The 14582-nt window shown below is 37.1% G+C and overlaps 1 protein-coding gene across 13 annotated transcripts in view; it reads right to left on the reverse strand.

The window, feature by feature from the left end:
• The window catches only part of RGS7 (regulator of G protein signaling 7), a gene marked incomplete at both ends in the record, with an annotated part of 245311 nt that overhangs the window by 43966 nt on the left and 186763 nt on the right, over window positions 1-14582 (reverse strand). For all 13 annotated transcript variants that reach the window (XM_084261614.1, XM_084261619.1, XM_084261613.1 and 10 more), the window contains 2 exons: window positions 13769-13850; window positions 13993-14069. In XM_084261614.1, coding sequence (XP_084117740.1) covers window positions 13769-13850; window positions 13993-14069 — 159 coding nt within the window. The remainder of the gene's footprint in view (window positions 1-13768; window positions 13851-13992; window positions 14070-14582) is intronic.

Consider the following 14582-nt stretch of genomic DNA (forward strand, 5'->3'; position numbering starts at 1 on the left):
CACTCTCAACATGTCTGATTTAGTCTTCAAAGATTCATTCTCAAAACTCTGTAGCATCCCAAAGGACTAGTTTCTCCTAATTCAACTTCCTTTGACACTTCCCTCTGAGTACAAAATCTGTGCAGAAATCTGTTCTTTACCCATTGTTGGAAACAACCAAGAGTAAGTGTTATGCTCTCAGATGAGCTTTACCCATCGATTTGAGAGGACTTACATTTGCCACTCAGTGTGGGAAGTACAAAATCTCCTCTCTAGAGGGAACAGAGCTTTAGAGAAAGTAGATTGGGCTTTTTTCTAATAGGAATAGCTGGAATTTGCTTGCCAGACAACCAAGCTAGGCTTATTATTACACTAATGACACAAACTTTGTCTTCTTATCATAATATAAAATTCTTGATATGCCTGTAAATCTTCACAGACAAAATTTTAAAACATTTCTTATACAGGTAGAGCCAAGAAACAAACAGGTATCATTAAACAGCCCCACAGTAATTTGCTTCTGGAAGATATTTTAATAAAAGACTGGGTTTTTTTTTAATCCAGTATGACTCTTAAATTGATAAATAGATTTTTCTTTTAAGTTACTACATTAATGTGTGTTTTATCATATTACAGTTGCAGTATAAACAGTTCCTCGTTGCTAAAAATGAAAATAGGCTGTTTGATAATATTCTGAAAGCTGCATGTGACATGCCTACTGAGCTAGATTTGGGAAGGTACACTTTGTGCTTGTGGACAAAAACGGTAGTTTTTTAACCTAGAATAACTTGTAACTCTCAAAGACAATGATAGGTTGAAAACTACAAAATTCTGCATGACGCTTACTTTAAAGGCAGAAAGCAATTTCACCAGGCACTATACTGAGATACAAAGTTAAGAAAGAAAATAGCACATCTACTTCAGGATTACGGCAGCAGCTGGCAGTGAAGCATGGGCTTTTAACAATATCTACAGCCGTTGAAAGCAGCCATTTGAATAGTAGGCACACTTAAATAAGGCGCAAACTGGTTGCTTAGTTTTCAACTATAGCTTGTTAAAAAACACATCCTAAAAAATGGAGAGGGGAACAAAAGAAAGAAAGCAAGCAAAAGGAAAAAGTCATAAACCTTATCTAAAGCCTCTTATTCAGATTTCAACTTCACCAGCAGTAAACAGTCCTAATGCCTCGTCCAGGGTAACTTCATGCCAGAGCCGTGTAAATTGATGCAAGGGATGCAACAAGAAATCCTGGGACATTTTCAGGAAAGAAACAAGGGCAAAGCTTTTGCTACTTGGAAATAAATGCAACCCAATACCCACCTTCCACAGCATCTAGTGGATTCTTACTCATACCTGGCTGTTTAAGACCTCTGATGCTGGAGTAAAGCTGCTGTGACATACAGCAACAGAGGCACCCAGGAAGAGACTGCAAGGGCAGAAACTGGACCAAAGCGTGGCTGGAGGGAAGTCGCTAGGAAAGCAGCAGCAGGAAAAAGGTGTGGGCAAGGAAATGTCAGGAAGTTTCAGTGCAAATGGGAGGGCAGCTAAGAGGTGTATCACTACTCTGACAACCTGGGGTAACAGCAGGAGTTTGAGACCTACATCAGTACCACAATACAATATTGTTCTCATAATTTGATTTAAATTATATCACTGGAGGCACCTAATATAATCAGGATGAAAATTCATGTTTTCTTCTCAACTGAGGAATAGTTATTAAAATGATAGTTGATATGAGATGGGGCTTATTGTTTCCTCTGGTGCAGCCACACTTCACCAATTTTTAGGAATAAATGTCGAACATCTTTTCAATTAAAACAAACACAAAAGCTTGCATTATTTGCACATTTTGCTAAAATAACTCAGTCTTTGTGGGAAAACCTTTGCTGGACAACATTTCATTTTATTTGTATGCCCCCATTAACATAATAAGTATGTGTTTGGGTACAATTACATCCAGCTGTGTTTTCTTTTTGTGTTGCTTTTTTAACTGGACTACCATAGTTCAAATAGTAAGATGCCTGTCAGAGTGCTCTGCTGCAAGATTCCCATTTAGCGTGTGGTATATAATTTGCATACTAATACTGTAAATAGTTTTCAAACAGATTTCCTGGAAGACTTGAAACCTCTTCTATCTGTGTAAATAGAATGCTTAGTTCTTTCAGGACTAATATTCTGTATGAAAACAATTCCCCCTCCACACACAGAGGAAAGTCTTGTGACCTTGATGAAATTACCATATAGCAAGATCATAACCAGGGCAAAATTTAGCCCTCCTCCGTTTTTAGATAGCTAGCTGATAAACTGTCATATATTCAAAGGAAACTTAGTTTCCTTTCATCCATCTGTTAGCATGCCCTTATCTCAAAATACAAATGCCATTGTATTAATTCACAGCAACGGACATGTCAGTCCAGCTATGATAAATTCACTGCTGAGATAAATGGATGCAGATAAGTAACATAAAAAACCCCACATACAGAAGATTTTTTAATCCCTACTTCAATTATTGGATAATCCCATTAGTATGAATTCCAAGAACATTCTATTGATGCTCTCTAGGAGGCTTCATAATAGGATGCTGCCAAGAAACACAGTAGGGGGAGGAAGCCTCCTCTGCAAGGAGAGGAGGTCCAAGAAATCTAGGTCCAAGAACTTACATGCTTGAAGCTGGCTAGAGCCAAGATTGGAAAAAAACAACCACCTGACAGTATGTTTAGTTTTAAAAAAAATCAATCTGATATTCATAATCTTCCCCAATAACTGTGGCAACAGTGAATTAATTAATTAAGCCCTTGTAACAGTGCTAACAGTGAATTAATTTTTTGACACCTGTAGCAACTTGTTGGAAGAATCTGTTGTTTACATCTAATAGGATGTTTTAGTTGTTGTACATTTCCATCCAAATAATAAGCGGAATACCTAAAATTTACAGTCTTTGTGCTGTACAAAGTTGCACACTCAAAGAGCCCTTTCTATTGCCTGGCCACATGGACAAAAATAAATTGTTATTAATACTCTTTTGCTTAAAATGTCTTTGCTGTAATGAACTTTTAATTCTAGTAACTGTGAAATCCTCAACAGAAAGGAAAAGAATTATTTATACTAATAATAGCAATAAATGTTAATACATATTATTTATATTAATAACTAATTATTTAGTTTCAGTTTTGATGTTTTTTTCTTTCTTGAAGGATCTCACAATTTAACTATGACTCTACTAAAACCCAAATAACCAGAAATTTACTTGTATCTGAGACAAATACACTCATGTATGTGGGAGGGAATAAGCTCCTGCATTGCAATAGACTGGGAATTGTATGTCTGTATTGCTGCTCCATAGAAAATGATCTGAGGGAGAAGTCGAATGTGAGTCAGCAGCATGTCCTTGCAGCAGTGCAGACAAACCATGTACCCAGCTGCATTAGCAATAGCATAGCCAGCAGGCAAGGGAGGCGGCTGTTTCTTTCCATTTGGTATCGTGAGGATGCATCTGGAATACCAAAACTAGTTTGAGCCCCACAAGCAACACATTAAATATATTAAAAATGAAAAAAATCAGTAGAGGAACAGACTTTTTACTGCTTGCAAAGGGGAGAACTAATGGTTGTCTTCTGCCGTCTACAGGGGACTTGCAGAGCTAGACCTGTTCCAGAGGTGCGCCATGAAAGGACAAGAGGCAATAGTCAGAAATTGTGGTAAGGAAACTCCAGCTAGCTGTAAAGGACTTTTCTTCATAATAAAAGACAGAAGTTACTTAAGAAAGGATGTGGAATCTCCACCCTTAGTGATTTTCAAAGTTTGTTAAACCAAAGACCTGGACAATCCTTACTCAACTGTATAGAGTTAGCACTGCTTTGAGCAGGAGGTTGAACCAGAGGACCTCCAGAGATCCCTCTCAGCCTACATTTCTGTGGTACAGCCCATGATCTTCACAAGCATCAGGAACTGAAATTCAAATAACTCACCTTACAGAACACTCCAGTGAAGGACTCATGGCAGTGTGAAATTCATCACCCTGCCTTTCCCTCCTCACAACAGCAGAACGGAAAGACAAGACTGGTATTTGCTTCTGTGCTGCTGCTGCCTCTGGTCTCTGGCAGCCTGTGGTGTGTACTCAACCCATACAAACCAACCTAGTGATAATTTAAGGAAATGTAATTTGACAGCCTCTTCAGCTAAAAACATGTAAGTGCTATTTAAAATAATTACCTCATTTCAATATGCACACCCAAAAATTCAGGTGCATTAAAGCAGTAAATATTTAGGCAGACTGAATCACACCGAGTTACACAACTTCATTGCATTTCGGTGACAATAAACTATGAAACAGATCTTTTTTATTTGTTTTGCAAGCATGGGTTAACTTAGTAAGTTTAAATGCAAAACAGTAAATTTCAAGATCTACAGGCTTTCAAAACTTAAACACTGTGAATTTAAATCATGGACATGGATACAAACATGACAGATACTGGCTTCCACTTGGAAAAGATAAAATCAGACACAGGAATATACTGACAAGGCATAGATTGGAATCTGTCTTTTACCTTATTTGTAATAGCAGAGCATCACTAATACAGTAAGCTTAAAATTTGAAATTTCCTGAGTGTCAAATGTTAGCATTGCCGTCTGCAACAATCTCTTCTGCTGTTTCAGTTGTTGTTGCTATTTTTGTGATTTTTCTAGCAAAGGAGTCTTCTAACCTTCAGCAGTCACTATTTATCTCACTCACTTCTAAAGTAGGGTAAGGAAGCTAATTAGACAGTGAATGAGAGTTTGATTTTATTTGTAGGTTTTATGTTCCCATTTACCTGTGTAGCTAGCTGAACTGTGCATAGTTAATAATCAAGGGCAGAGTAAGGACATGAAAAATTATAAAACAGAAATGAGGTAAAGAAAAAAATTCTAGTGATACTCAGCTGGAAATAAAACCAAAGGAGTTATTAGCTGGAGGAATACCCAGTTGGACTGTAGTTATGTGGGAAAGTTTATTTTTTTCTCATACAAAGTCTAGCATCAAAGGAAACATTAAAATCCTATACTGAGTAAGTTGTCAGTAATAGCTAAAGCTGAGGCTCACACAGAGAAAAGCTTAGGGTATATTCTGCAATGCACCAATTTTTCATTTTGCAAAGATGGAAGTTACTGGAGTGTGCAGAACCTGCTAAGGCTTATAAGTTTAGATTGCTTGGATATTTTGGGGTTTTACCTCATTTTACTTACTTCAGGGTCAATGAGTAAAAAAGCTTCACAGTAGAAGAGCTGCGCTATTAATGACTTTGCTGGTGCAATAGAAAGTCTCAGTGAAACATTTCAAACGTGCTGAGTACAAGTGCTTAGCTCTTTGGAAAAAAAGAGCTGTTATCTTAAGGTCCAGTCAAAGGAGGGCTGTACATTTCTCACCCTTTACAAATTTTAGAAAGCTGTTTTCCTGGTGGTTATTTGATAGGACCTGAAAGCTTTTTCTGAAAGGTAGCTCCCTTTATAACTATTAGATCAAACAACTTCAACTCATAAAGGAAAAAATAAACACAGTAGCCATAGTTGCCAGAACCTGCAAATACATGGGGACATGTATTCAGAGTGCTGCTCAGGGAGACCTCACTGCCCTCCATTACACCCCCAAGGCAGTGAAGCCAAACCAGTGATTACAGGACTGGGTTACAGGAACCATTTCCTTTTGGCTGGAAAAAAATAATGTTACTTACAACTGAAGCACTTAATCATGGGCTTAATTTACAATCAACTAGGTCTGCCTAATTTGATACACTCTTATGGACTTTATTAGCTTCTCCAAAAGTCTATGGCTTAATTACAATTGCCAGTTGGTTCAGCAGTTCTATGAAAATATTTCTGAGAGATCAAGTGTGTAAGCATTGGGAATTGTCTTGTTAACATCTCTAGTCACAAGATCCCCATTATGTTAGCAGAAGTATGAAGAAAGAGAAAAAATAATATGAGTTTAATTATTAAGACATAAGTGATGGACATTTTTTTAAATTTTACAGCCTGTGCCCCATCTATCACAAACACAGCATAACGCAAAAATTACAAACTCTAAACGAAGCTAGGTAGATATCCTCACCACAGGGTCTAGCTATTTAGTGAATATAGTCTTTGCTCCCCAGTAGATATTGATGATACCAGATAGCATTTTCCTACCTGTGTATGTATTAGAAGGGACTAGCACCAACATTTCTTCTCTCTACTTGGATTTCCAAGTGTATGTCATAACAACTTAAAAAAAAAAAAAGAATCATATTCCAAACTTCTGGACAATTGAGTTTAGCACAACTATCTCCCTGGAAACATGCCTTTTTGATTCAGCTGCACGTGACTGACAGACAAACACTGTGACTGGACTTTTGCTACCTGCCATTAAGTCACACTGCTTTTACGGAGGTCCCACTGGCATTACAGTTCTAGTAAGAAGGAAACACAGAAAGACAAGTATTTGAATTACAGTCCACTATGACCATGGTAATTTCATATATAAAGGGGAATATATAAATTCGATGATGACTTGGTATACATCTTCTATGATGTTTTCACCTCCCTAGAACTCCAGACCAAACTTTTCTAACATTAGCTGGCATATTTTCTAGTTTTTCCTATGGAGTCTCTCTTCAGTTTGAAATTAGCTCATCTGGGAAGTACAGGTACAGTTTTCAATTAACACATATAAATCATATTTAACGATTAAGAACCAAATCCCAAGACTGTTCTCAACTACAGATTCTCTAGCAGCATGTTTCAGATTTCATTCCCAGATGCTTCAGAAATTTGGCAGATAATCAGGGAAAAATTATTAAAACCTGCTTGTTCTACTAAAGGATTAGATATTTTCCCCAGCTTCTTCTGCCTTTTCATTATGCTTCTTAAGAGAGTTGCGTTCTGCCACTAAATACTATCTTTATGGAACACAAGATGAAGTAAATAATTAGAGTGTATGGATTCAGTGTGACATTGAAATAAGTGAATACAACCTGGAATTGGACTTGCATAGAACAGCCTCAACTTTGGTTATATTCTTTCATAGGAATCTGTTTTTAAAATATGCAATGTATCTGACAGTATGCTGCCAATATTCCTGAATATAAGTGGACTACAGTCAAGAAGTATTAGGGAAACATCTTAATTGTACAGAATTTAACTGCTAAAACATGTCTTTATCAGCTGATAATGATGTACAACCTGTAGACTTTTAATTAGGTAAATATAATTTTTCAATTTTTATTATTCATTCATTAAAATGGTATTTCATGCCATAGAATGTTCAATATCAGATCTTACTGAACGGCTTCCTGTAAAGGAAGGGATTTTCTTAATTTGTAAGAATTAATAAAAGCTTTTTTAGGATTAAGTGCTCTCTTCTGTTGAAGGTTTTAGTAGAGAATTATGCAGGCAGCATAGAATTTAAATGCTCAATACATGTCCTTATTAGTTAATTTCATTTTGACTCATTAAAGAACAGAAATAAAGTTCCAGACTTACATATTAAATTGAAATGAATGAACGATAAACCTGACTGTGTCCTTCGCTAGAAATATGCCGATGCAAAAATCATGAATTCTTGATAAACTGCAGAGAAGCATAAAGTTACACTGACTATTGACAGCCCCACATGAAGGACAGCAAACTTGCCATTTGGATCAATTAGTAAAATCAATACTCAAGGATTTCTTTCAAGATCACTAACCCCTTCTCAAAATAGCAGTAGTTTTACTGTTGTTGTGTATTGGACTTAACCAAAACATGACAAGGAGTGCAATTAATGGATAAAAGTTTAGCTACAAATTGTATCCCTTTTTTGAACAAGAAAAATGAGGTTCAAAGACCTCCAGACAAAGGACAGACACTTGGTCAATTAGTTTGATCAAGCTTTTATTAGGTTTGCAGCACAGTAAAACTCAGATGGTTTTCAAACTCAAAAAAGATGGATGGGAACTCTCACTTAACATGGAACCAAAGATCACTTAAAGCTTCAAAGATTTTCAGCGGCGTTCCAAAAAAAAGGTACCTACACTGTAGCACTTTCCTGTTTCTAGCTATTTATCTTCTCAAACTGGGGGTAAGATCTTTTCCCTGAGTAGTATCACACACTACTGGCTGTGCAAACCAAAGACCTGCTTAGAACTGGAGAAAAAGAGACACAGAGATCTATTCAGGAAATATGATACTAATAAATTAAGCTGTAAAATTAATCTGTGGGAGATAGAGCATCTTGAATCTTGACAGGTATTCCCATGTTCTTGTATACTTGCTTGTTTAAGAACAGATGTAGTGAAAAGCTGAGAGAACGGGTTTTTATTTAGAATGTTTAAAAAGAATAATTCTTTCAGTGGTCTGTGTATCAGAAACACATCATACGCAAAATGCATATGAAAAGGATGTAGAAATTTAGTTTTTCAGACAGGTCATGTGAAATTAAAGTAGAGGCTTCCACATGGAAGCTACATGCTTAATTTTTTTTGAAGTTACTTTAATTTCTAGTGATTCTTAATTTAGTGTTACTTTTAATTTTGTTTTAAATTTAAATTTCATTTTGTTTTATAATTGTGTTTTTTGTTTATGTGAAGAATCCAGTACTTGCAGTGCTGTTGCATAAGGAAACCTGTTAAATTTATCAGGCTTGTTGCACTTATGCTAAATACTAGTAGTCATTGTGGCTTTCTCAAACTATTTCACCCCAAAAGGCAGGAAACTGCTGTTTTATGGATGCCACATAGAAGTAGTTATTCACCTGAAGACTGACAACAGGAAAGCCTGACCACACGTCTCTGAAAATGATTGCAAATATAGATAACATTTAGAAATTGATTATCTGCCTTTTGACTTATAAGAAGATCCTTGATAGAATGCTGTTGATTAAGTTAGCAAATTTAATTCACACAGAAACAAAAACCTACGTATGAACATTGCAGTTATTCAAAGAATTCCTTATCCTTACTACTTCAGCTTATTTTCTTAGTTTCAACTAGAACCCGGTTTTACTAAAAAAACATAACATCTTTTGATTTTCCTGTCCTTCCACCAGTCACCTGCTTCACAATTTCCGAGCTCTTCATAATCCTCAATTCTAACTTGAGCACTTTCAGTTTGTTGCACTGTCGCAAACATGTTGGTTCCTTTCTCCCCACTTCACCCCACCAAGTCAAGCATAAGACTAAATAACGCCATATAATGTGAGTACAAATTCTTCCTTGGAGGTCTTAGGTAGCTGGCTAGCTACAAGGTCTATAAATATCTGCCTCAAACAGATGTGAGGATGGATCCAAAACATTATAAGAACTTTCTGAAAGTAAAACACAGTATGAGGCTTATCTGAGACTGCCAATTGCTGCTTTGGCTGCGTTCTGTCTGCTGGAAAGGTAACTCCCTTGTGAGGATACACAGTGAAACAGGTGCAAAAGAAGACATTAAAATTGTGTGTGGGTACATCACTGGAGAAGTTGGATGGTGTGATTCACATTCATTTCCTAGAAATGTTTAAAAACTTTCTGCAAATATTATGATAAAGCGGACAGAATTGTTCTCTGGCTAGACATGCGACTGGCCCAGAACAGTCTAGGATACGTAGCACGTGAAGTGTGAAATGAAGGACTGTGCCACCTCAGTTAAGCTAAATGCAGTCTGAGGCCAATCTTGAAGAACAGGATGGAAAAGTAATTAAAAGCCAAAGCAATGAAAGAAAAGAAAAACCTAGAACTGCAAGTGTATGCCGCGAGACCCTAGATGCTCAGTAATATCACCTCCTGGCTCAGATGCAGAGGGTCATGATCAGACCACATCTAATACAATTTTAAAATACAAACAAATGAAATTAGATTAAGTGAGATAGAATAAAATAAAATAAAAATTGAAAAACAAAACCAAACAAACCCTAAATAGAGAAGCAAGAGGTGTCAGATGCATCCAAAGATTAAAAAAATTTAAAGATTACTTCCTTACTAGTTTGCTCCTAGGAAACAATGGCATGAAACCCCCAAATCCAGAAATCACACATATTTCTGAATTTTACATCATAAGTGAAGTACCTTAAACCCACACTTACCCTTAACATCGGTGCTGTCCTTACCAGCCATACTCACCCTGGATAATCTGTCTTACTGTATCAAATCACACAAATATTTGAGGGGTGAGGGAAGGTGGGAGAAAAATAAAAAGGCCTTTTCCAACTTACTGTAGTTAAGAGGTATTCAGATGACTTTCAGAAGAAAAGGGCACTTCCCCCATTGTCTTCTGAATTAACCTAAATCTCAACAAACACCCAACAGAGCTTCATTGTGCATTTCACTGCAAATACATTCATGTGTAACTCAGGAAGAAAAAGTAAATCATCAGCAGCTATCCTTCCTCACTACCTGAAAGAGACAGCTGCAATTACTCTGCTCCTACTGTATTTGATTCAGGTTTGAGAATGTTTCTATTTACAAACCAGAGATTTACTGTTTTAGTACCTGTTTGTCCATTTTTACTACGTTCAAGATGATGGGTTTTAAAAGGAAATCATAATTCAGGAAGCTAAGAGATCTTTTATAATGACCTTAATCAGGAGCATGACATTACTTTTCAAAAAAGAGCAGCAGCCTAATTTCTTTTGCCTGGAAGGAACTGACTTCTCTCATTTAGGTCGATCTGTTTCTGTTTTTTCACTAGCGCCCTAATCCTCCTAACCAATTTTTGCTCAGTCCCATAGTCAAGTATTGACAGAAGTTTCAAAATTTAATATTAAAATTGTACACTTTCTAGGCAGGTGGAAAAAAAGGAAGGCTTTTAAGGTATGTTTATTCTGCTATCAAAAAGAGAAAGAGAAAGATGTCACTACATATGAGTAATGTTACTCTCGGACCTGTTAGGTACTGGCTATGCCTTAGAAATAATGGCATGGACTTCATCCTAGCTCCTTGAGATTGCAAGGAAGTTTAAACTTCCTTGCAAGAAAAATATAAACTTCCTTGCAAGACAAGGATATGCTTTTACTGTGATTGGTGTCTGAACTAGTAAGATCAAAAGTTGGTCAGGAGTGTCTCTGGAGGCTTCAGTACCTACAGTTGAAGCTCAGTTCATGCTCTTCCCAGCTGCAAGCTAAAAATCATTCTGCATAAAGCAGCAACTGGAATTTACAGAGATGACTCAGATTATACTCCAAATTACAATAAAATACACAGCAATATAATAAAAAAATACATTGCAATACTTCAATTAAATAAATATTGGAATGAAAACTGATCAGTAAGATAGGAAAGCTTTTCTCTAAACTGCCTCTCAAAAGAAAATTGAAGAACAGATGACTATTTGAAAAAAACTCTCCAAATCAACTTTCTCTGGTTCAAGCATCATCTCAGTCTGAAAACCTAGGAAAACGTCGAGACCACAAGCTAGACAGCTCATCAAAAGTTACAGTCATGATGACTTTCAAGCCTTTGTCTGTCTCAGACTATAACATAAATCTTCTAGGGCCCCTGCAACTGACTTTGACTTGGGACCTATGAAATAAAGGTGCTATTTGAGGTAAAAGTCTCTTTACATGTCAAATGTTGGATAATTTCCTTTATTTTAAACTTATTAGTCACAGCATCATTTCTGATACCAAAAACATGCTCTTCTTCTGTAGCTACACTCTCCTGGTTTCACTGTCATTTCTTCATGACTCCCATAGTGCACTGCTGCACTGTCTTTTTGCACTGGTGGCTTTTTTCCCTCTTCTATGCCCTTCATCACCTTAAAATATCTCTTCTTTGAAATAAAATGCAGATTTTGTATTCATAGGTTAGATTCTATATGTTTCTAAATCTCTGTACCAGCACTCTAGCCAGAAAGGTAAGAAATAAAGCAAATGGGGACCAGGACACCTGCAAAAACAAAAAACAAACAACCAAAAACCAAAACAAACCAACACCAAAAAAAACCCTGGAAAACATTTATTTAGTCACCTAAACAAAAAAAAAAAAAAGAAATATTTAATCCTCAAATATAGGTGGATTTTCAACAGTACTGTCACTGTTCCTAGACTCTGAATTTTTCTCAAAAGATGAAAAATGTTAATAAAACCAATTATCAACCCCAGATTCTTATCCAAACACTCGCTAATTTTCCAAAATTAGCTCTCCAGAGTTGCACCAACAGTTCTGTGAGTTTTTGGGGGGTTTTTGAGGGGCTTGAAAAGGCACTAGAAATTTTAATTAGCTCTATCTAGCATCCCCTCCTTTTTTCAGTCTGTTCCTCTTTTAGTTTTTATTCTTTTTAATAGAAGCTTCTGGCTTCTGCTGTGACAGGAAGCTCATAATAACATTTTAAAAACTAGTATTTCACTAACTAGCGAGAGGAACTGGTTATCCAAAGTATCAGCCTCTCCGTTATTCTATTTATAACTTTTAAAGTCAGGAGCCTATATTGCTGACTGTAAGCCAGTCCTTCACATCTGATAATTCCTAGGTATGTCTACAGCCAGATTAAAAACATTTGCTGGACCAGGCAGATTTATCCACAGCTCAGCCAAAGCTCTTAATCAGATTCAATTTCCTCTTGTCCTGGTCCCTTTAATTCTCTCCTTATTGTCTGCCTATATCTTAATTTGAAGCTTCAACAATTCATCTTCTCTTCCAAACCTGGAAATAGCATCTCATTCCCAGATTCAAAACTCATAGATCCATTTCTGCAGCTAATATAATGTCTGTCTGCACCTTCTAAGTTCTCAGGTCCTAGAAACTTTCTGTATCTATTCTATTTGTAGGTCACATCAATATCAGATGGATGTCCTCCTTTCTTATTTTATGTCAGTGACTAGACAATAGTGTCCCAGTCTTCTTGCACCTAATGTCTGTAATTTGAATGTTTCACTTCAAATGATTTTCTCCACCTGACATTTGAAGTTCTATCTGAAAATCCATTTCTTCTTCTGCTCTTTCAATTCCACAGTCACAAAGAAAGCTGTCCCTGTCCAAGCTTATCGGTTTTTATTTGAAACTTTCTCACTGCATCCACCTCTTCTACAAGTATAATCAATCTAACTTCACTTCTCCAAAACAATTGGGTTTAGTTAACTATCTTTTTCCAGTGTCACAGTGTAAGATATAGTCTATATTCAGTCATTGATAAGGATACCATGCTTTGTACACAGAAAATAAAGCTTAACTCTAGGTAAGAAAAGAGACATAATTCCATGGTAAAGCAAAGTGTGATTGTTGAGCTTGCACAGTTTAACCAGGAATCTTGTGACATTTCTCAAAGTTTTAGCTCTCAAAGGTAGTTGATTACGTAAGACTCTTTTGGAAAAAAAAAATTGTTTCAGATGGACTTTGACAAGTAACCCAGACAAATCTTGTTTAGACAGTTTATGACTCCCACAGCTCAAAGCCAACAGCATCTGTACTTTATGTACATTAAAAATAGCTTGGAAATAAGACCAGAGTGAAGTTCAAAGGCTTAGCAAGCAAAAAAGAAGATTTAAAAAAAAATATTTTAAAGTATTTTTAGCTATGCTGATAATTTTAGTTGTGTGACTCATACCTTGGGAAAGCTTTCAGATGGTAATAGTCAGACAGGTATCTTCTGATGCAAGAAATCAGACACAACTCTACTCACTGAAAACCCCAAACTGAGTGTACACATTATCTGCTGTTATCTGTGGTAATACTATATAGTGTAGCGCCTGCAAAAAAGAGGCAGGCCCCGACCCCCAGCCCTGCAGCCCTTTTGCTTGTTCCCATGCTACCCCAATGCTCCATGGAGGCTGGCATGTATCAGTGGCCCCGCTCACAGGCCGAGTGGCCCCACTGGCACTCACCACCGGCCGGTGCACATCCCAGAACGCTCGCTCCTGGCTGTCAAGAATCTTCCTCTCTATCTTGTCCCTCTTCTTGTCCACTCTGTCAGTGTTACAGGACATTTAGAAGAAATGGTGTTAATGACAGTAATTTTAGCCGTAAGGAATGTCCCATCACTTTTCCCTCCCTGTCTCCCTTCACAAAGCACGCAAAACAAAACCTCCTCATCTTCAAAGGAACTTACTTTGCTTGTGCTTCAGCTTGCATAAAAATAAACTCCCATTTCCGAGCAAATGCTCGCTGTAGCCTGGCCAAACTCTCCTGAAAATACATCACAATTTTAGTGGGTTAGGTAATAAGTTATTATTATTTAATAGCTTTTAGCTTATCTTACCCTCCTCCCCTCCCTCCCTCCCTCCCTCCCTCCCTCCCTCCCTCCCTCCCTCCCTCCCTCCCTCCCTCCCTCCCTCCCTCCCTCCCTCCCTCTATGCCCAAAGATGTAATACAAGTCATGCCATCTGCGCCAGTGTATAATGTCCCTTACTTATCAATACAAAGTCTTTGCTTGACATCAGGCAGGATGGAAGACCAGATCTATCCACTTTTGAGTATCCTAAGTATTTCAGTTTTGAAACTGAGGGCAAGGGTGGATGCAACCTTCAGCAGAACACGGGAATGCTGAAGCACACATATACTGAGCACTGGCTGAGTAATTTTGCAATAATACAAAGAAACCTCTTGTTTTGAAAGCAACTAATGATGAAAGACCACATCAGTACTTTCCATACTGGATGATCCACATGACAAGTCCCATCAGTCAGCTATACAAATGTT

Source organism: Gallinula chloropus (assembly GCF_964237585.1).
Source record: "Gallinula chloropus genome assembly, chromosome: 3".
Taxonomy (NCBI): Eukaryota; Metazoa; Chordata; class Aves; order Gruiformes; family Rallidae; genus Gallinula; species Gallinula chloropus.